General features: G+C 47.4%; 1 protein-coding gene across 3 annotated transcripts; it reads left to right on the forward strand.

Annotated features, from left to right (window-relative positions):
* The first annotated feature begins 227 nt into the window (after positions 1 to 227).
* Positions 228 to 20,779, forward strand: ALDH2 (aldehyde dehydrogenase 2 family member). 3 transcript variants are annotated; one of them, XM_073312274.2, is made up of 13 exons: positions 229 to 445; positions 6,907 to 7,011; positions 9,354 to 9,494; positions 10,593 to 10,672; positions 12,013 to 12,124; positions 13,585 to 13,713; positions 14,390 to 14,503; positions 15,766 to 15,868; positions 16,648 to 16,832; positions 17,221 to 17,385; positions 17,737 to 17,894; positions 18,854 to 18,968; positions 20,047 to 20,779. In XM_073312274.2, the coding sequence occupies exons 1-13, from the start codon at positions 314 to 316 to the stop codon at positions 20,077 to 20,079; spliced, it is 1,572 nt and encodes a 523-aa protein (XP_073168375.1). In that variant the 5' UTR covers positions 229 to 313; the 3' UTR covers positions 20,080 to 20,779. The 3 variants fall into 3 exon arrangements, with proteins under 3 accessions (XP_073168376.1, XP_073168377.1, XP_073168375.1); XM_073312275.2 differs by lacking the exon at positions 14,390 to 14,503 and having other exon boundaries at positions 228 to 445; XM_073312276.2 differs by lacking the exons at positions 13,585 to 13,713; positions 14,390 to 14,503 and having other exon boundaries at positions 228 to 445.
* The last annotated feature ends 1,411 nt before the right edge of the window (positions 20,780 to 22,190 follow it).

Consider the following 22,190-nt stretch of genomic DNA (forward strand, 5'->3'; position numbering starts at 1 on the left):
CGCAGTCCCGACATCCAGGGCTTTGTCTTACCCGGGCGCCTCGGGACCTCCCGCTTTTCCCCCCTTGCTCGCTGGTCACCTCGTACGCGGGCTGGGCCCCCTCGGCAAACCCGGCCCCGGCCGGCCTGCGGGCAAACGGACCCCCGGCGCGGGCAGGGCTGGCCGGGGGGCGGCGGGACCGAGGCCGCCGCAGCCGGCTCCCCGCCCACACGTGCCCCGGGGCCCGGACCCTCCCCCGGGGGCCGCTGGGCGGGGCTCGGGCCGCCTGGCCGCGGCCGCCTTCCCGCGGCGGCCGCGTCTCCTCAGCGCCAGGATGCTGCGTGCGGCCGCGCTGGGCTCCCGGCTGTGGGGCCGGGCGGCTCCGGCCCAGCTCGGCAGCCGCTTCTCGGCCGCCGCCTCCGCGGTCCCCGCCCCCAACCCCCGCCCGGAGGTTGCCTACAACAAGGTAGGGGGGTCCCAGGCCCGGGCCCGGCTTCTCTGCAGCCCCCGGGCGGGCGGGAGCCCTGCAGCCGCCAGGGGCCGGGCTGACCCGCCCCCTCCAGCCCCGGGGGCTGCAGCCGCCGCTGCTCCCGGCGAGCCGGGGCTGGCGGGGCCCCGGGGCGGACGCAGGGCTGGGCTGGGCGCCAGCGGGCCCTCCCCGGCACCTGAGCGGAGCCCCTGGCCCTGCGGCCCGCGGTCGGGCTGGGGGCTGGCCGAGCACGGAGGCCGCTGGGGCCGGCCCTGCGCCCCGGGAGTCCCCGCTGCGAGAGCCTCGGCACCAGCGACCGCCGCCCCGGGGGGCCTTTCTCGCCTCCCTGCGAGCCCGCCCCGGGCCCCCGGGGCCAGGCTGGGCGCGGAGCGCGCTGGTCTCGTGCTTCGAGCACGGCCCCGAGAGGTTTCAGAGGAGCAGCCCTGCGAGTCTGTATCCGCAGAAAGAGCAGGAGGACTTGGGGCACCTTTGGAGACTAGCCAGTTTATTAGAGCATAAGCTTTCCGGAGCGACAGCTCACGTCCTCGGATGCGTGCAGTGGACCGTCAAACCGCCCTTCGAAGTTGGTTGCCCTCCTTGTGACTTGGCCCTTATGGCAAACCCAGCTCCGCTGGTAGCGTATCAAACGCTTACTCGGAGGGTCCAGGGTTCATATCCTTGGTCAGGCAGAGTCCGCCTCTCCAGCTGTTTCATGCGCCTATCGCTAAGAAAGTTGTGTCTGGAGAATCCTCTATGGCAGCGGTAAACGGTGTACTCAAAAGTTGCCAAGAAGTGGCGCGACTGTATGACCAACCCTCTCATAAAAAGGTTTCAGAGGAGCAGCCGTGGGAGTCTGTATCCGCAAAAAGAACAGGAGGACTTGTGGCACCTTGGAGACTAACCAATTTATTTGAGCATAAGCTTTCGTGAGCTACAGCTCGCTTCATCGGATGCATACCGTGGAAAATACAGTGGGGAGATTTATATACATAGACAACGTGAAACAATGGGTGTTACCATACACACTATAATGAGACTAACCAATTTATTTGAGCATAAGCATCCGATGAAGTGAGCTGTAGCTCACGAAAGCTCATGCTCAAATAAATTGGTTAGTCTCTAAGGTGACACAAGTCCTCCTTTTCTTTTTGCGAATACAGACTAACACGGCTGCTACTCTGAAACTGTAATGAGAGTGATCACTTAAGGTGCCACAAGTACTCCTTTCCTTTCACTTAAGGTGAGCTATTACCAGCAGGAGAGCGGGGGGGAGGAGAGCGGGGGACGACCTTTTGTAGTGATAATCAAGGTGGACCATTTCCAACAGTTGTCAAGAATGTCTGAGGAAGGGGGGGAGGGGGAGATAAGCATGGGAAATAGTTTTGTGTAATGACCCATTCATTCCCCGTCTCTATTCAAGCCTAAGTTAATTGTATCCAGTTTGCAAATAAAAAGAGTCCTCAGAAATGTTCCATCTTTTGCAGTCAGACTGCCTGTCCGCTCTGCAAGCAACGGATTTGCTGCGTTTTGTCCTGTGCTGCAATGTCCTGTGCTGTCACTGCTGCTTTATTGTGGGGGTGGTTTTTAAAGTAAAAACAATGCCATGGTAGTGGCCTGGCATTTGCAATCTGCATCGTGGTGTGTTGAGGGTGGAACAAATGTGCAAGTCCCTGAATGCTCAGTTCCCAAAGTGCTACAAGTGGAGGGTTATATAATAGTTCGCTTGCCTCTGTGACCTGTCGTCTACAAAGGGTTGTGCAAATACCAAGTGCAAAGCAAACTGAAATCTGCCTCCTGGAGCAGGGACAAAGTCCAAAATAATCTCTCTTTGCATGGTGCTGGAAAGACTGTGCCACACAGAGCTAGGATGACAGCACAGCACTGTAGATTAACCGCTGAAGTGAGCTGTAGCTCACAAAAGCTCATGCTCAAATAAATTGGTGAGTCTCTAAGGTGCCACAAGTACTCCGTTTCTTTTTTCTCTGAAACTGCTTATTCTTCATGGATTAATCTTGCTTACCAAGGCACCTGTATTTGATCACCATGTGTACATAAATGGGCACTGCCAAACCTCATTTAAAAAGCTTCCTTACCTGCTTTCTTAACACGTGAGATTAGGTTAAACTACATTAATGCTGAAGTTTGACTTTTTATAACGAAAGTCAAGTCACTCTTGGGTTCTCATGTACGAGCCTACAGCTGCAGTGGCTGGGATGTAAATGCGAGGCGAATATAATACAGTCAGAATAATACCACTTCTTTATTGTTGGTGAGCAGGAAGCTGAACAGAACAGGCCTGCAGAGCATTTAAATGCTATGTCTTTTGTTGCAAGACATTCTTTTAAAAAACAAAAAGAACGCATCCCAACTGTTCTTAATACAAGTAATTTAGAGTCTATTGGCCTTCACAAGCAATGCAATCAATTCCTGAATCTGGCCAGTAAAGCAAGTTGTCCTCCTGTGTATGTGTGTTCTACACTTAATTAGATCATTTGCTGTTACCAGTGCAAATGAACAGAGAGAAAACAAGTCATCATTGGCTAGGATTTAGCATGCAACCTGGGTATGTTGTTTTGCCTAGACTATCTTCTACTCTTCCTTCACTGTTATCTCAGGGAATGCTGTTTGGTCAGCTCTAATGATGAAAAATGAAATGTGAGGAGGTCCTGGACAAGTACAATCTTACAACTGTTACATCACTGCTTTTGAATAACAACTGTAGATGAATCAGTTGCTTCTGTGGGGAATTAGCTTGCTTTCGCTGACTGTGCAACGTGGCTCTGATAAAAGGGCTGGAGTCTTTGCACTGAGACTTTGCTTTGGGTGCCTGCGTTTGGCTTCTGAAAGACCTCTCACCTCAGTTAATGTGACAGCTATGCTAGGGTTGAGTCTCTCATGCAAACTATATCCCATGTCGCTCTGACAAAGCTACAGTACCAACAGAGAGAAACTGAACTTTCTTTTTTTTAAAAAGACAAAAATTTTACAGCTCCTCAAATCAGGGACTGTCTGGAATAGTTTCAGGTTTCAGAGTAGCAGCCGTGTTAGTCTGTATTCTGCATCTGATGAAGTGAGCTGTAGCTCACGAAAGCTTATGCTCAAATAAATTGGTTAGTCTCTAAGGTGCCACAAGTCCTCCTTTTCTTTCTGGAATAGTTTGTGGCCCTAGCACAGTGCAGCCAGGCTCCTGAGTGGGGCTTTTGTATAATGCTCCCATCAGAATAGCAAACCAATGTCTAGAAAAGACATGAAGCTAGACTGGATGAGGCAGAAACTGACCACAGTGAGTCCTACTTGGTTGTTCCAGATAGCAGGAGCTGCAGAGAAAAATCTTGCCCTAGTGGTGGGGAGACTGTGTGAAGGGACAGCAGTAGCCATTGCTAACTGAGCAGTGAGGGGGAATTGAGAAACTTCAGTGATTTACACCAGTAAATACATCCTGACACCTTCCTAAATGAAGGCTGTAATTCCTGAATCTGGCAACCTACTGAAGCACCAAGGTGCCAGTTTGCTTTATGTCATTAGGAGTTGCATGAATATGTCCTCACTGGCTAAAACACTGAGTCTGTGTTTAAGACTGCTTCTTCTCTAGTTCTAATGGGAATCATGCGGGGGGGCGGAGGCAGGATTTTGTATGGAAAAATTGTTTATAAACTAAGGCCTAATGGCACTGAGTCTGCAGATCAAGATCCAAGGAACCAGCTCTGAAGTGCATTGCAAACTGGCAAGTGTGGGAAATGCAATGGAGCGGGAGGAGTGTTGTATCCTTGCTTAAAACAGCATACAGCTGCCAAACTCTGATGTTAAGCATCTAAACAAACTAGGCAGTTGCGATTAGAGCACGTGTAAAAAGCCCTGATCAGGAGCGGGGTTCCATTGTGTTACCTGTGTTTATTATACTTGCTGTACGAGCAGCAGGGTGGATTTGATTTAAATCAATTTGATTTAAATCATGATTTAAATCACTAGTCAGGAAGACATGATTTAATCATGATTTTCTACATAAAAAGTGCATTCTTGTTGGTTATCATTATCTTAATACATATTCTTCACAACTCAGAGATAGATGTAGATTTCATTTTTAGAAGGTACATACTATAGATTTTTAAACAGTGATTTATTTTGAAAACTTTTTCAGATTAGTTTTACAGCTATATCAGAAAATGAATGATTGTTTGGTTATTTCGTTTACCAAAGGTAATTGAAGCTGATATTTATGAAGTCATTGGGAGGTGAACTTCCTCCGATTGAACAGGTTAATCATTAATATTTGGAGGATTTTCTTGCTGTATTAGGAGGAGAACGTCACCAGACATACATTTAAATTGTTTTATTTAACTAAAGCAACAATGTTATGGAGTCTGGATTTTTTTCTTCAACAGCAAATATATAATATTTTAACAAAACAAGCATATGTCCCTCGCTTCTCACATGTATCTCCAGACTTCTTCTCCTTCCTCCTTGTCCAGATCTCTTCTGCCTCCAACAATCTTCTATTCATTGAACTTTTTGAAACTTTGCACTTTTAGAGAGATGTAAGGGATTGACTCTGTGTACACAAATTTGCAGAGGATCAATAGAGTTGAGGTCTGTTATTTCTCACCTGCATACATTATTTATTTATTTATTTATTTATTTAAAAACATTTATGTTGTTAACAAGCATGTTACCTCTGGAGAGACAAATCCACAGTCTGAGAACTGCAAAACTAAGCATCTCTGATGGTATCTTCTAGACTGAGCACTGAGTCCCATTGGGTGGGTAGATTTATTTAGGTTAATCTTTCTATACAGAATCCAGTGGAACCCATAAAATTGGGTCCCTAATCCATGAACTATTGGAACTCATTTACAAAACTTTTCTTAACCATGACATGAATATATTGTCTCATACTATAGAATTAGAATTTATAATCCCTATTCCATGATGAGATATCTTTGAGCTATAATGTATCTTAATTAAAACTATCTTTAGATAGGTTTTTTCCTCAAAAAGCATTTTATCAAAAAAAATCTGATTTAAATTACAAAAAAATCCAATTTTTTTTTTGGTTTTAAATCATTGATTTTTATCCACCCTGATGAGCAGCGTAGACACGGTTCCTGCCCTCTGGACCTTAGTATAATTTGAGACAAGATAGAACAAGTGAGTGTGGCAAACAGGAGGGAGAAGGAGTTGTCTCTTGCTTGTTACACAACATACATAATATGAAGAACCCACATGGGCAAATACGCAATGTGCAAGCTCCGTGTAAACCCTGTGGCTCTGGCAGAGGGCTGGTGGCTTCTGAAACACTGAGGAAAGTAATGACTAGACGGAGGGCGCACTCCCTATTAAAAGGGGCACGGCCCTATTCCTATACGATACCCAGGGCAAGAGTAATATCATGCCATTGAATAGGTAGCTGTTGCAAAATTTGGTAGCTGCGTTTTGGCCTGGAGGTGTTGATCTGAATGTCACATGGCCTGGATGGAGGAGGACATGCACAACCTAAGGCCCTGCCTTGTGTATATCCTGGAGCCCTAGCTGGGCATAGAATTGTAGGACTGGAAGGAACACAAATAAATAAGCTCAATAAGGGTATATTTTGTTGTCTTTCCTGGTGGCTTGTGTCTTGCTCGGGTTGTCGCCTGCCCTCTCCCTGCCCACTCTGCTCCTGTTTACTCTAGTTTTACAAAACGTTTAGAACTGGGGGGAGGAAAGGAAGATGCCTTTTTTCAATAAGCAGAAGGTCTTTCCGGTGGGTGCTGTTCCCTCTGCTTGCTAGCTTGTTTCGTCAGGAGGAACGGCCAAGCATGCCCTGGGGTCTCTGGCAGAGGTGGCTGGGTGAGATCTGTGCACTGATCTCGTTGAGATACCACACTCATTGTTCTGGTATCCAGGGGCTTGGAGGGGTTCTCTGCCTCACTCCCAAGGGGTATATTTGTGGGCTGGGATGTCTGCAAAATGGTACAGTTGCACAGATGGCTACCTACCATGGCAGAGTCTAGCACAGGGGGGAGTCTGTTGTTATGGGGTCCCAGTGGCTGCAGCTGTGTCTCTTGTGGATCACGCACTGGTCAGATTATCTCCCTAGAATGAGGGGTTTTGATGCTGACCTGACCCGGCGCTTGACTATGGATTCTTCCCTTCCCGCGCAATTTTGCCTGTTTCAAAATGCTGTGAGAGTCGTTGTGTAAGGCTTAATGGCTGCTCCTCAGAAACCTTTTGCAGGTGGCACATGTCTGATGGTTTTTTTTTTTTTTTTAAAAGCCCTGGAGACCAGTAGCTTTTCTATGACTCTCTAGTGTTTTGCATGTTAAACATGATGTGTAGAGCCACACACTTAATTTGAACTGCTTAAGGTGCAGAGCTGTGCTTCCGGCTTCCTGGTAAGCCCAGCACCAAACAATAGACGTTCCAGATTAGATGACTCTCGGGCCTGAATACTGAAGTCTTTCTCTTTTTTTGAATTGCAGATTTTCATAAACAATGAATGGCATGACGCAGTCAGCAAGAAAACCTTCCCTTCTGTCAACCCAGCAACGGGGGAAGTTATCTGCCAGGTTGCTGAGGGAGACAAGGTAAACACTGTCCCTATAAGATCTCTGAGACTGATAGGTATTGACTTACAAAATCATGGCATAAAAAGAGATCATGTGCACGTCTTTTTATAACCCCCGTCCAGAAACATGTTTGCTCTCTGTCCTTTATCCTGCAAGTGCCTGAACTCCATGTTATGGTAAACTGCTACATTTACTGTATATAAAGAAGTGTCAGTGTAGCTTTCCTATTCATTTGGGTTCTCCCCGCCCCAAAAGCACAATAAAACTCTCTCGCTTTGCTTTGCTCTGCTCCTAATCAAAGGTAGGAAGCCAAACAGGCAGTGAGGAAACTTAGCTGTTTATATGGTGCTTTACTATTCTCTGCCGTCTCCCAGAAAAATGGCTGTTTCCCCCCATTTTGAACACTGGGAGACAGGCAGAAAGGGGAAGTAACTCAAGGCCACCAATGAGTAAACATCAGAGCCTGGATTAGAATGGCAGAGGGGTGGTGAAGAATGGGCTGAGCTCCCAGTGTTGTGATCAGTCTTTGCAGAATGTTCCTACCCCAGGAAAGGACAGAAGCCAGCACTGGCATGTGCCAGAGGGCTGTGTCCGTGACCTAGGTGCTGTAAAACAGGACTGGATGCTTGGAGGGGTCCCAGTGAAATGGAATGGATGGATGTTTATCAGCAGAATGAAAGGGTCCTGATCACTCCGAGCGCCTCGTATTGCATAGTGCCCAAGGCCCCTAATTTACTACATGTTCCACATACGCGTACAGGAACAAAGACTCCTCCAAAGAGCTTATAGTCCAGAAAGACACGAGAAGAATTCTCTCGATTTTTACAAGTAGGGAATCGAGGCACAGAAAGATGAAGTGACTCACCCAAGGTCGCTTGGAGTCCAGGCAGGGCCAAGGATTGATCCCAGATCTCCTGAGTCCCTATTCAGTGCCTTAAGTACTAGGCCAACCTTCCTCTCCAAACTGGTCGATTTACGCTGTTGTCGGAGGAGAGGGAGGAAATCGCTTGGATTTCTGCATGCGCTGGTAGTCAGCTTCGTTAGGTTAGTGCGTACACCAAAAATGGGAACTGGCTAGAAACACTAAGCACCATAAAATAGAGAGATACTGGATTCTAAATTGAATCAGCCATGCTAAATCTAAACAAATCCAACTAGAAACTTCAGAAATCACCCCCCCTTGCTCTTGTCCTGCGTTGCCAGAGGATCTAAAGTAAATATTAGCCCAGCAGATACTGCCGCTGAAATATGCCTAGGGTAAACATGCTTGGCTTTATCCAGGAAAGCAGCCTTTATGTGGTGATAGTTGTTCAGCCTGTTACACCCATTCTTTTCAAATATAATTTCATAATGTTATCTCTGAATGTAGCATGTAGTGCTGGGAAGGCTACAGCTGCGTTAGCAAACAGTGACTCTGCAAAATCCCTGCAGGCTGGAATCAGACTTCAGCCTGCAGAGAATCGGCTGACAGCAGGGCTGGGTTTTCATGTATGAAAGATGCCCTCTGGTCTTATCAAGGAGACAACAGGCGCTCTCTGGTGTCACTTGGATGGACGTTCTGTTCCCTCCCACAATCCAACGACCTTCTCAGCCAGTGGCTGGCAGCTGTATTTTGAAGGGGGAGGGTTTATTTTAGTTGCATGAAGTTTGTGAATTATCCACTGTAACGCCAGTGTTTGGCAGTGCTGATGGGGGATTATCCAACGCCTGGGGATGGGACCCACCACTCCCTTCAACTGAGCCAAAGGGGGGAAATCCGAACAGGCTAGCACCTACCCCCCTAGTGCCAGAGCAGTCCCCTCCTGTAGTCCAAGACACTGGCGTAGGGGACCATCTCTCCTTCCAGCGAGAGCAAAGGTGGCCAGACTGCGTGGCTGCTGGCTTCTGAGCGTCAGCACTTCCGCCAACGAGGCCTTGCCCAGCACCTCTCTGCATTAGGGCAGAGGAAGGATCCCATTTTCCAGGCTAGTACACGGATGTGATGAGGCACACAGGGTTTTGTCCCCCTCCCTATGCCATGACTTAGAGTATGGTGCTGCAACACACAGCACTCGGCCTCCCACCGCCCTGGGAGACGGGTCAGTGTTAACCCCAAGGCGAACATCAGGGGACTAACCTGGCACAGGGACCTAGTGTAGAAACCAAGTGTACAGCTTAGAGCATGTGCTGGGGACCCAGAAAGTCCTGACTTCTAGTGCACGCTGCACTGCAGCTTCCTCTGTCTTTCTCCTGGGCCACTTCTCCCCAACCCCTCTAATTTATTTGTCCCTCCGAGTACAGCCTCTTCCATTCAATCTCAGATAGGCGGTGGGGGCGGGGAGCGCTGTCCACTCAGCCTCTCTGTCTGGTTTCCTCCTCAGGCGGATGTGGACAAGGCCGTGCAGGCGGCCAAGGCGGCCTTCCAGCTGGGCTCACCTTGGAGACGGATGGACGCCTCTCACCGGGGGAAGCTGCTGCTCCGCCTCGCCGACCTGATTGAGAGAGATCGGGCCTACCTGGCCGTGCGTATCGCGCTCCCTGGATGTACTGTCCGGCCTCCCTGGGGTGGTGCGGTCTAATAAAGCTGTCTGCTGGGCACTGCCGGTCTGGTTCAGCTGGGTATGGGAGGGATTCTGGCAGTGTCGCCAGAGATGGATACGGCCGTCTTAGGGGGAGGGGAGCTCACTTGGCTGCATGTGTAAAAGGGAGCTGCCAAGTCGGGTGAGAGGAGCTGGCTATTGTAGCTTCTGCATTAATGGCAGCTCTGTGGGGTACGAAGGGTAAACAAGCCACTCCTCATGTCCGGCAACCCATTCCTGCAATCAGAGCAAAGGAAGGACCCGACTTGTTCCTGTCCGCAGTGGCTACGGCCCAGGCTTGGAACCCTCTGAACTGGCAGATGCCGGAGGCTCTTTCTCCACCTTGACTGAGTGCTCTGAGCATGGAGCAGGTGTGACTTCTGCTAGAAGGGCCTTGCAGCGTATTGGCCAGTCCTGCTTTTGCCTTGCTCTGACTCTTGCACTGTCAAAGACCAGGGAGCGAGCCTGGTTTCACTGAGAGCAGACTTTCCCTCTAAGAGTCTCCCTGAGTGAAGCCTCGCGCATACTGCTGTTAGTGTGATACACACTGAAACAAACCCATCTAGCCCAGCCAAGAGCCCGCAGTCCCATTGCTTCCCCTGCCTACTGCTCACAGGCATGATGATATTGATCACGACTACACCGCTCTGTCTCATTAGTGGGGAAGGGAATAACTGAATGTCCAGACTCTGTCCTTTGGAGTGTCTGATGGTCTGACAGCTCCGTGTGCTGCAGCAGGGGGTGATCCAAGCTCAGGTCTTCAGCCTGGAGTCTGGAATAGCTGTGGGGTCTGTATACTCTGCCCTAGGAGAGGGGAGAAGAGGACCTTGCATCAGTCCCTTTCACGCTCCAAAAGAGCCATAGCCTATGCAAGGAAGGAGTGGGAGGGAGTCTTTGCAGTGTCGGGCATTTGGGGCTAGGTAGGAAGAGCTAAATGCGGAACTTGTCCAAAGAGCAAACCCAGAGTCAGGCTCACCGTGGGCTGTGGTTGGGAGTCGGGGCTGGGACTATCCAAATATGAGTTTGTAACTCTCTTTGTAGGAGCTGGAAACTCTGGATAATGGCAAACCGTACTCCATTGCCTACTTAGTGGATCTGGACATGGTAACCAAATGCATCAGGTAGGAGTTTGTTTACTTCATGCAACAAGGAGAGCAAATCAGTGCGAAGTGCTATGAAGTCTGGCATTCAGCTTATCTGTGGTAGCTGGAGATCTGCAAATGTTGCTGTGTGGGGGAATTCCTCTCTGGGTGCTGCTGTAATTTGAGCATGCTAACTGGTTAGACTTGATCTGACCTGATGGCAGCCTGTGTCCCATCCTGTTGGCCTGTGGCAGGGCGAAATGCATCCCGAGCCAGTGACTCTCACTTTTAATCAGTTCAGCCAGGCTGGTGCAGTCAGCTGCTTCTTCAGTATGGCCCTGGAATGCGCATCTCCAAATCCTGCCTTCCTAAAGCCACATACCAACCCTGAAAGATGCTTTTGGCAAATCTGAGCCCTCTGAACTTGTTAAACCCATCGTGAAGGGTAATGGGCCGCTGTGAGTCCTGGATGGACCCAAACAATCTGTTTCTGCTGTTTGTATTCAATTTGCTGTCTGTAAAGTGAGGAAAACACCAACCTGTGAGTCTGGTGTCTGAAGATGGGCCAGTGTTCAGGTGCTGGCTAGAGGCTGGGTGGAGGCTTCCTGTGATGAGTATTTTACACTGGCAGAATCCTGTCCCTGGGGCGTGTCCAGTTTTGAGCTGAACTTAGCTCAGTGGCATAGCTCAGCGGAATGCGTGTGGCTAAAAGTAGCTGTGCCAGATGCTCATGAAATCATTAGCCGAGGAACACGCAACTTGCTCTGCCAGCCCTCACTGTGATGATAAAGAACCAAGGAATGCCAGTGATCTTTTACTTGCCTATCAAAAAAAACCAAAACCATGCTGGACTAGTGGGTTACATAGTCACATAGGTGGGCACTCCATCCTGGGAGCTAAAAAAGCCTATACCCGGTGAAGCTTGCAATGAGAACTGAGCTTAGACTGCTTTGAAGGGGCTCTCACTCAACCCTAATGCACTGTATATTTAAAAAAAAATGATTTCAGGTGACCTGAGCCTCTTAGCAATGTTGTGGCTTTCCATTCAGGTCCCTTTTAAAATCAGTGTTTGAGACACGTTCTTCTTTGAGTCGTGGTCCCGAAATGTATCCCAAATGTGGGGACACATGTGCGCCATGTGCTGGAGCCAGGAGATTTTTTTGTAGCAGAGTCTGTTGACCCACATGTGCGTCATGCGTCACCTCGTGTCTCAGGCAAGGTTATATTAGGTCATGCAGGGTGATGCCTCTGTAGTTCCCTCCTACTGCTGTAGGGTCAGAGTCTGAATCCCTGCCTGAGATGTCAAAAAAAGTTAACTCTTATTCCTAAGTGGGAGACTTGTTGTCCTAAACCAGTGACTAAAACCATGTAATTGTCAGGTACTACGCTGGCTGGGCTGACAAATGTCATGGAAAAACCATTCCCGTAGATGGAGACTTCTTCAGTTACACAAGACATGAGCCAGTAGGGATCTGTGGACAGATCATCCCGGTAAGTAAAATGTATCGTGGGCCTACAGAAATGCACCTTGGCATAGAGAATAACATTAAAATGCAAGTTTCTGGCCTCTGCTAAGCATGATTTCCCTTTTAATACTGAGGGAAATTATGCTTAGTAGCCCTTTACATTGCTCTGGCAGTGATGAAGCAAACTTGATGTAATTGTCAATCACACTCTGTGCATCCAGCTGTGAATGACAGAATTCTAACCCTCTTTACCGCAAGTACTTCATTTACATTTATAGCTCAGATCTGATGCAACTTCATTTGTATCTAGTCTTATTTCTATGAATTGCTGTGGACATAAAATAGTGTGTAAATATTACCTTGTTAGAGATCAGACATGGTTGTGATGCACTGTGCTTTTGTGTCTACTAATAAGCAGGAATTGGATATAAACCTTTAATTCTGGAATCTTAATCTGTTAGCGAGTTTAGCATGAACTTTTTCAGAAGCAAGCTCTTGCAGACACTCCGCTATCAATGTTTCAAACCAACTTGTGAACAATTAGAAGAGGCCTGGTTGCCAACAGTTAAGGTTCTAACTTTCAAGTTAGGTGTAACCTTTGTAAATAGACATCCCCCAAAATATGTCACTCCTTTAAAAATAGCATATCTTGAGAGGCAGAGACCCAGCTGTTCACTCTATCTACTAGTCTCTTCTGTTTTTGTTCCTAACTATTTGATAGACTCCAGAAGTGAGTGAACAGCTCTCCTGTTCAGTCAACTCTAGCTATGGGAAATTAATCTTCTGTTTCTGGCCCCCATCAGATGAGCCATGCAGGTGCTTGCAGTTAATGCTGCATCCTTGTCAAGTATATCCCAGGAAGGACGGCCTTGAGGTTTCTGCACTTGACTGGGATGTAGAGTTTGGGGTTTGGTTCTTAGCTCTGCTACAGACAGTGTGACCTTGACCAATTTGCTTAATCTGTGGCTCCACTCCACATCTGTAAATGGGAATAACATTCTTCTACTTCACTGGGGTGTTGAGACTAAACTCATCCATTTGTGAGATACCTGGATCCTGTGGTGGGGTGTGATGACATATTAATAAGTAATGAAATGAATAAAAACTTCTGAGAGACAAGGCCAGAGGTCAGACCCAGAATGTAGAATCATTTAAGTAAGTTTTCAGGAAGGTGTTTTAAGTGTCAATGAAAAGGCTTTCACCTTTTTTGCATCAAAATTTAAACTTCTGCAGTTCCCTCTTACCAGCGCATGAACCAAGGGCTGGGATAGCGAAAGGAGAACCACAAATTTATAATCCAGGGTGTTAGTAAAACAGGGAGACACATACAGGGTTGGATCCACAGCTGGTGAAAGTGACTTCAGTGGAGATGAACCAACTACAGAAGCTGGGGATCTATCAGACCCTCATTCATCTCTCCAATGAATTCAAATGGAGAGTCAGTGTTTTCAAATGTAGCCAAGAAGGTTTCCTTGTGTCTTGCAGTGGAATTTCCCACTCCTGATGCAGGCGTGGAAAATTGGGCCTGCCTTGGCCACCGGGAATGTGGTTGTGATGAAAGTGGCTGAGCAAACACCCCTGACGGCTCTTTATGTGGCCAGTCTGATCAAAGAGGTGAGAGAAGAAGCTGGTTCTGACTCAACCTCCCACTTGTACTTCTATCTGTGGTTGTGCAATGTGCTGTGACCACACAGCAACACAAAGAATGGGTTACAGGAACCCGTATGAGGTGGGCGAGGGGGGGGGGGAGGGGGAAGAGGGCGTGGTGGTGGTGGAGGAACAGCCAGAACAAAAAGTTGCCATGGCGGGGGGGGGAGGGGGAAGAGCCAGAGCAAAAAGTTGCCATGGCCAAAGAGGAAAGATGTGTTTTTTTGTTTGTTTTTTTTTAAACGAATTCCAGCATCTAGACTAACCAGATGTCATTCCTGTCCCTGCCCTTCTCCCTGGCAGATAACAGGAGTTTCTGCTTTTGAATGGGGATGGAGTTTTCAATGAACTTCAGTGGGCTAACTAACCAAAACGAACTTAAATGAATGCTGCCCCTTTAAGTTAGTCCGAGGTCACCTAAGCTGGCAATCTGGCTTTAAGATACTGGAGGCAGGTGTCTGTGGTCTAGCAAAGTCCTAAAAAGGCTGCAGCCTGGAGGATGTGAGTGAAGTGGAAAGGAGTCCTGTTTTTTTTGTGGGGCAGGGTATTGGAGGTTGGTGTGACTGACAGGGCTACGGATCCTCTTTAGCTGTAAAGGGAATAATAAAGTAACATCAGTTTTCTTTGGCTGGTGAACTTACAGGCTGGATTCCCACCAGGGGTGGTTAATATTGTTCCCGGCTATGGGTCCACTGCAGGGGCTGCCATAGCGTCCCACATGGAAGTAGATAAAGTGGCCTTCACTGGCTCCACTGAGGTAAGACGCGGCATGTCTGCATCCCTGTCAACTGTTTCGTGTGGGTGGCCTGTGTAAAATTTATGTTCTGTACCAAACACTAAAAAACTGTTTTGCCTTCCTTTTAAAAACGCAGCTGTCTTTAACCAGCAGGACTGATTTGTAACAACACTAAGCCTTACTCTGTTCAGGTGGTCTTTTTGGAATGGTTCTTCTTAAAGAAGATTGCCTTTGGGCTGCTTCTTTGTAGGTGAAGTTTAATCTCTGTGCAGACTTCAATGATTCAGCTAAAATGCAGACAATGAAGGGATTACAAGGAAACTGCTGACAGATATCTAACACCAGTAACCCGGCCAGGTGACGCAATAAGCTCTAGCAGCTGCTGAAATATCTAGATTTTAAATTCTGTCTGTCTCTCTCTCTAAAATCAAATCCACCCAAGCTGTACATCTGTGTCCAGCTCTGCTTGGTCAGAGGTTCTGATGTCTGACATTACTGTTGATTTTTGTTACTGCCTAGACTTCCCTAATGAAATCAGAATGGAGTACAACAACATGGCTTCCTTTCTTACTTACAGTGTATGTCCTTGCACCAGCTGCTTGAAAAGCATTAGGACAAAATCAGACCCTTCACTGCAATGTCCGAGGGCATCAGAGTAACACAGAGCAGCTATTAGAGTTGCTTAGTACAGTGGTTCATAAACTTTTTAGTAAGGTGACCCACCAGCTGTATTTTTTTTTTTTTTTTTTTTTGTGACCCACCCAGGATCAAAATTTCACAGGGGAATCACAGGCCAACATCCTTCACCACTGCTGTCACCTCCTCCTCGCCCCACCAAGGAGGCTCTGATCTCCCACAGCAGCACCTTCTTTCCTGGCACCACAACCCTAATCCCAGGCCAGAGGGAAGGCCCTGAGGTGGAGGCGGCGGGGGGGGGGGGGGGGAGGGGGAGGGGGGGAGGTGTTTGGTTTGAAGTGTGAGCCGGCCCCCCACTTACCCCGCAGCAACAGCTCCTGTTCCCCGGGGCTGGGCCCAGCGTCTCGCTCTGGGCGTTGTGGTGCATGGGTTGAAGTGCCATTCACTCAGATTTGGCCCGGCCACCCCCTCCATTGTGACAGAAGCTGCTGCTGTGGGGTGAGTGCCCAGCAGGCTTGCTCTCTAGCCCCCCACCTCCCAGGGCTTCCTTCATAACCCACATGGAACCTTCCATCCACTAACCATTTGGGAAACACTAGCTGAGAGGTGTTTAGTTCCTAATCTTGATTCTGCTCCTTCCGATACAGGTTGGGCATCTGATCCAGAAGGCTGCAGCAGAGAGTAACCTGAAGAGAGTGACGCTGGAGCTTGGAGGGAAGAGCCCAAATATCATCATGTCTGATGCCGACAGTAAGCACTGACTCAGTGCAGTGTTTGAATTGTAGCTCTCGGGATGGCTTTTTGCAGCCAGGATTTGGGAAGGGCTGGAAGGTTCTGACAGTGATTGCCACAAAAGCTCCTATACCGAGGGATTCTCTGGACTCCTGTTGATGGCGCCACCTAGCTAGTGTCCTACAGAGTGCACGGTGCATCTTGGGAGGAGTATCTTACACACAATGGGGCCGCCAAAATGGTGTATCAGCATTTCCTCACAAAACAATAGAGGGTATGGGTGGGGATGGGGGAACTAATTTACCCAGAGATTACACTTTTTGTTTTTTTCCTGCATACCTCACATCCTTTACTCATTCTTCTGGGCTCTATTTCATTATCTTCTGTATCTAGTAGTGTTTCCTCCCATTCTTTCCTCCATTAAGTTTTGCTTCACTGCTGTGCCTGCCTCTTTCTAACCTCTTGCATTTTTTCATTGTTCTCTCTCCTATTTCTCAGGTGTGTGTGCACACCTCTCACTTGAGCCAAAAAAATGGCACACACTAAGGGGTGGTGGGGGAAGGAAATTTTGCTGGATCCAAAACAACTTTTCAGATTTGGTTAATTTCTAATGGACACTGCAGTTTGGGTAGAATCTGATCTAAATAAAGACTTATTCAGCATGTAGACCCACATTCACAATCTTCTATATGAAGTGACTGAGTGGACTGGAGTTCATAGCTCTGACATTCCTGCTGCTGGCATGAGGAAGATTCTCCCCTAAGCCATCTGTTGAGTTTTTGCCATCTCTTTCCTAGTGGACTGGGCTGTTGAGCAAGCCCACTTTGCCCTATTCTTCAACCAAGGCCAGTGCTGCTGTGCTGGATCCCGGACGTATGTCCAAGAAGATGTATATCATGAGTTCGTAGAGAGAAGCATTGAGAGAGCCAAGTCCAGGGTGGTTGGAAATCCGTTTGACTCTCAAACTGAACAGGGACCTCAGGTGAGAGCATGAAGCTTCAGTTTTCCTTCTCTTGAGATGCTACTTGATTGTGCATTGAAACCTGGGACTGTATCCATGAACCAGTAGGCTAAAAGATACTTGGCACTCATATGCCTAACTTGCGTTAACTTTTGCCCGTTGTCTAAATGAAATGGGGATGAATGAACTGACTTAGATAATCACTTTGACCTCAAAATACTCCATCTGAAACAATTAGATACAGCAAGTTCTCCCCTTGCAGACTGGCTTAGGAATCTGTCTAAACGCAGCATTGTTGTTCTATTAATGCCTTCCTAACTCCATGTAAAGAACTGGTGTATATAGACCAGAATGTGGTAGAATCCTTTTCTCCCTCCATAAGGATCAAACTATTCTTTTTTGATCATAGGTAGATGAAGAGCAGTTTAAGAAGATCCTTGGCTACATCAGCACTGGGAAGCAGGAAGGAGCCAAACTGCTCTGTGGTGGCAATCCTGCTGCAGACAGGGGCTATTTCATCCAGCCGACCATCTTTGGAGATGTGCAGGACAACATGACCATTGCTACAGAGGAGGTCAGAACAACTGATTTGTAAATCTTTCTTTTCTCTAACTTTCTGCCAAGTGTCTTCTTTCTTTTTTCTCTCTTGATGCTAGGGACTACAAGTACCAGAATTCCATAGATTGTTATCTGAACTCTAACTCTTGCTAGAATCAGATGAAAAATGGACAAGCTATCATCCAGAAATGTTTTTCATTTAGATTTTTAAGGATAGAAGGGACCAGTGTGATAATTTAGTCTGACTTCCTGCATAATACAGGCCAGAGAACCTCACCTAGTAGTTTCTGCGTCAAGCCTGTAATTTTTGTTGGCGCTATAGGCTAGGCCATGGGTTTTTTTTATATGCTCTGTTTTGATTTCATAGATATTTGGGCCAGTCATGCAGATCTTGAAGTTCAAAACCATTGAGGAAGTCATTGAGAGAGCAAATAACTCCAAGTATGGTCTGGCAGCAGCAGTCTTCACAAAAGATCTTGACAAAGCAAACTACGTGTCCCAGGCATTGCGGGCTGGAACTGTCTGGTAAGAGTCTACACACAGGATCTCTATTGCCAAATCCTTCCCCTGAGTTTTTAAAAGCTGTGGCTTTCTCATTCAAGCGGCCTCCTTCATTCAATATATAAACTGTGTTTTATTACACACCTCAGTGCAGGTACAAAACTAAAACCAAACCAAAATGTCAAAAGTCTCAAACTCTAATAAAATCCCCAACCTTCTCTGGCAAAATCTGTCCAAAGAGATGAGCATTGAAGAGTAGACAGAGGCTTGGTGGGTGGGATGGAAGAACAGGCTCCAGCATTAGGTCAGAAGATACAACGCGGGGGAACCTTGCCAACTCCCAGCCCTTTACCACTTGAATTTAGAAGCTGTTAGGTCAGCAGAGGGGTTTGTGCTGTCTTGGCTGCTGCAGCAGAATACAAAAAGAGAGGTGTGTCTAAGGTAGTCAGGGCTTTTAGTATATAGCTCAAAACATCTTGAACTTTACTGTAGAAACAAACTGGAATCTAGTGAAAACTCTGGAACACCAGCATCTTGCGTTCCCTTCCAGAAATGGTATGCAGTAAGCAGGTAGTCAGTACTTAAAGGTGGCCAGATAGGGGCAGCCTTGGCGCTTGGTGTGCTGACAGGTGGGAGACCTGAACTGGATTCCTGACCCTGTCTTGCTCCCTGGATCAGTGGGGATGAGGTTAGTACTCAGCCAGCAGAGGAGCGACCGTTGTACCTTATTTCCACCACCCTGCCCCCCCCCCCCAAATCCTTCCCGCCTGACTCTCTGATGGATGCTGAACTGTGCCTCCTCTGGATCTGCTTGGCCAAAAGGGTGGGGTGTGGGAGAGAATCCTTGTAGATGTGAACTACTTGCTGTAACTGAATCTGAGGAAATGTTCATCCCTTAATCATGGAGACTTTCATGGAAAGTCCTTGGCACTGTAGATGCTCTAGAGCGACAAACTACTTCTAAGGTTTGGTTTCCATTCCAGGATAAACTGTTATGATGTGTTTGGCGCTCAGGCCCCATTTGGTGGGTACAAAGCATCTGGGAATGGGCGAGAGTTGGGGGAATATGGCCTGGAGGCATATACAGAAGTGAAAACTGTGAGTATCAATGTGTTTGTGCCAGGGGAAAACACTAGAGGTATGGGCTTTGTACCGTTTGACACAAGACTGCCAGAAGAAGGAAGTTGGCCCTCAGCATTCAGTGTCATGAACTGTCTTCTTTTCATTTAACACTTTACATTTTAATTCTTGTAGATCTGAACTTTATGCTTCTAAAATGACAAAACTTGTGGCACTTGTTTAGCATGTTTCATTAGAGAATGCCAGAGCACTTCATAATTGATAAACAAGCTTCACTACCTATGTGAGGTGGGACAGCTACCTCCACCTCAGGTTTCCTCACCTGTAAAATGAGGATATGTGAATTGCTCAAAATCTCACAGTGAGGCAGTGGTAAAACTGAGGCATCCTGGGTTCTATTCTAACTTCCAGTTTATTGCCCCACTGAACACTATCTTCAAGAAACCTCTTAAGTATCAGGGGTAGCCGTGTTAGTCTGTATCCACAAAAATAATGGGGAGTCCAGTGGCACCTTAAAGACTAATAGATTTATTTGAAGGAATATTTGAAAAATTCAAATATTTAGATTTGATTTTTGAAGGAACCTCTTTGAATCCCCCCATTTTAAGTGCATTTGATTGTAAAGAATGAATAGGCTAGTAATGAACTCATTTGAGGAAGGAATTAAGCCTGCATTTCTGAAGAACATGTGCTGCCTACAAGCTCGAATATCAGTAGTGCACTTATAAATCAGCCACTTAATAGCTGGAGTGTAGTTTACTGGAATGGGAGACCTCCAAGCAGTGCTACTTAAATGCCACTCTTCCGTCCAAATCAAGATTGAATCCATGCCTTCGCACGTGTGATGATACTGGAAGAAAGGAAACGACTAAACTGAAAGTCCAGAAACCTTCCAAAAGTGAGCTCTGTTAGACTGTAAAATTGTGGTAAAAACGCACCACATGGTCCACTTAAAACTAGAATATAGAGGATGAGTGAGCCACAGGGAATAATCAGTAATCGGGGATGACCTAATGTCTGCAATAGGAAGGGAACAAAGTGAATCTTCTAAATAACACTTCAAATATAGGAAACTAACCAACACTCTTCTTTCTAGGTAACAATCAAAGTTCCACAGAAGAACTCTTAAGGGACATGCTAGTTGCTCCATGCATCTGAACCCTTCTATGCAGTTGAAGTTTAACGGAATAAGAACATGGGAAAACCCTTCTTAAAGCAAGCAAAACCTGACGTCCATAAGTGCAAAGTACATGTAACTTTTTTTTTAATGTTTAAAAAAAAAATTCTTTAGAAAGTGCCTGAGGCAATTTCTTTTTCTCTGCTTGTCTGAAACTTCACTTAGCTTTAACTTTTTTTATACCAAACATAATTCTTTGTGCACAAGTGCTACACATATTTGGATAACCTTGTTTGCATTTATGTCTGAAGAATCTAATGTGCTCTTTTGAAATAATTTGAGTGCTTTGTGAAAATACCATTACTAGAGACTGCTAATTAATTGCTTATAATTGGCTTGCTACAAAGTTGTTGTTGTCTTTTTTGAGGAGTAAATCTGTTTGGCTGATGTATGAGAGTACTCTCACTGACATATATGAGCAGAATTTGGCCCTCTAACCTACCAGCAGACATTGTGTAACACAGTATCTTCCTAAACTATAGCTACTCTGAATATGACTTTTTTGGTCATCTGAATTACACTTAATCTAGGTAAAGTCTAAGCTTTTTCTTCCAGACCGTGTCATCTTGAAATATCTTCTTATACTGTTTGCCCTTTCATAATAAACATACTGGTGTTTAACCTGCCAGACTATGGTAAGGTTAATCCTTTATTTCAGTTGTCTAGGGTTGGTTATATTCTAAAACTGTTAACCCAAATTAAAGTGCATAGAGAAGCTAATGTTTTCATACACATCAGATACTCAACATGTGCTACCAATTTTGATACTAATTTCAGGAATTATGCCTTATCAAGTCCATGAAAAAACAAAGCTATCGCTGTGTCTTGGTTTAACATTAAACTTCAGAAAAACCTCAGTCTACCACCTTTAATGTTCATCTCCATTTTTGGGGAAAAAAAATGCTAAAGAATTCAGAGTTCCCTAGCAGAAATATTAGCTTTACTTTGTTCGGATGGGAGGGTAACATACCCTATCCTTATATTAATCCGTGCTCTAAAAAACTTCAGAATTTCATTACACAGATAGGCTTTTTCTTGTGGCGAAGATTAATACTTCAAACTACATGTAACCTCTATAATGTATTTAGTTTCTTATCTGAGCTAAATGGATGTTCTCCCCCTTTTTAAAAGGGCTGGGGGGAGGAGATTGGCATTAGGTTGCCACCTCTAGGACACTAAGCTTTTCTATACTAGGGGAAGTTTGCACCTATGACTGTAGCCCCAACCGCTGTTGCTGTTTAACTGAAGCTTGTTCTCAAGAGATATATACACCTTACTTTCCTTCACCGAGGCTACCTGCGCGCCAATTATGCTGATGGCTTTGTGTGATGTGGCCGTGTTTAGGCGAGACACAGTTTGCTTGCAGACATTACCAGTCTTAGTCCCTATGCTCGTAACTGCTGACCTATGCCGGCAGGGGCCCGAGCCCAAGGCACACGCAGCCAGCGCAGGTGTTTCAGCGGCTGCCATGGGGCAGAGCCCCTGTAAGAAGCAGAAGGGGACAGGCCACAACTAACGTCGCTTCCGCCTGGGTAAACGGCTCAGGGCTGATCTACCGCAGGGCCCCGCTCTCCCAGGGGCCTCACGCCGCCGCAGCGAGGGAGGCACGTTCATCGCTGGGCCCAGAGAAGCGCGGCCTGGCCCCTCCGCCGGGCTCCCCCAGGGCGGCTGGGGCAGAGCCGGGCCCCGACCCCGGGCCTCTCCACGTCCCGGCCGCCCTGCCTCAGCGCGGTGCGCCGCTGAACGAGCCCCCTCCGCCCCCAACGGCACAGCCTCGGGGAGCCTCTGCGCCGCCACTCGGGCCTCGCATGCGGCGGGGAAGGGGCCGCCTCCGCCCGCGCGGGGCGAGCCAGCCCCTACCCGATCCCCCCGCCCCCAAGGAGCCGTCACGGCGGCTGCCGCGCCCCCTCGCTAGCGGGGCCGCAGCCTGCCCCCGCCCTGCCCCCGCCCGACGCGGCCCCAGCGCAAAATGGCGCTTCAGGCTCAGCACGGCCCGCGCTTAGGTTTTCATTGGCCTGCAAATCTCGCGAGACCTCGGGCGGGACTGTCCCGCCATGACCCAT

The sequence above is a fragment of the Lepidochelys kempii genome, chromosome 15 (assembly GCF_965140285.1).
Source record: "Lepidochelys kempii isolate rLepKem1 chromosome 15, rLepKem1.hap1, whole genome shotgun sequence".
NCBI classification, from domain to species: Eukaryota; Metazoa; Chordata; order Testudines; family Cheloniidae; genus Lepidochelys; species Lepidochelys kempii.

Coding starts and splice junctions, on each gene's coding strand:
- ALDH2 (XM_073312274.2), top strand. CDS start 314: ATGCTGCGTGCGGCCGCGCTGGGCTCCCGGCTGTGGGGCCGGGCGGCT. Junction 7,012..9,353: donor AGGTTGCTGAGGGAGACAAG/GTAAACACTGTC, acceptor TTTCCTCCTCAG/GCGGATGTGGACAAGGCCGT. Junction 15,869..16,647: donor CATCATGTCTGATGCCGACA/GTAAGCACTGAC, acceptor TCTCTTTCCTAG/TGGACTGGGCTGTTGAGCAA.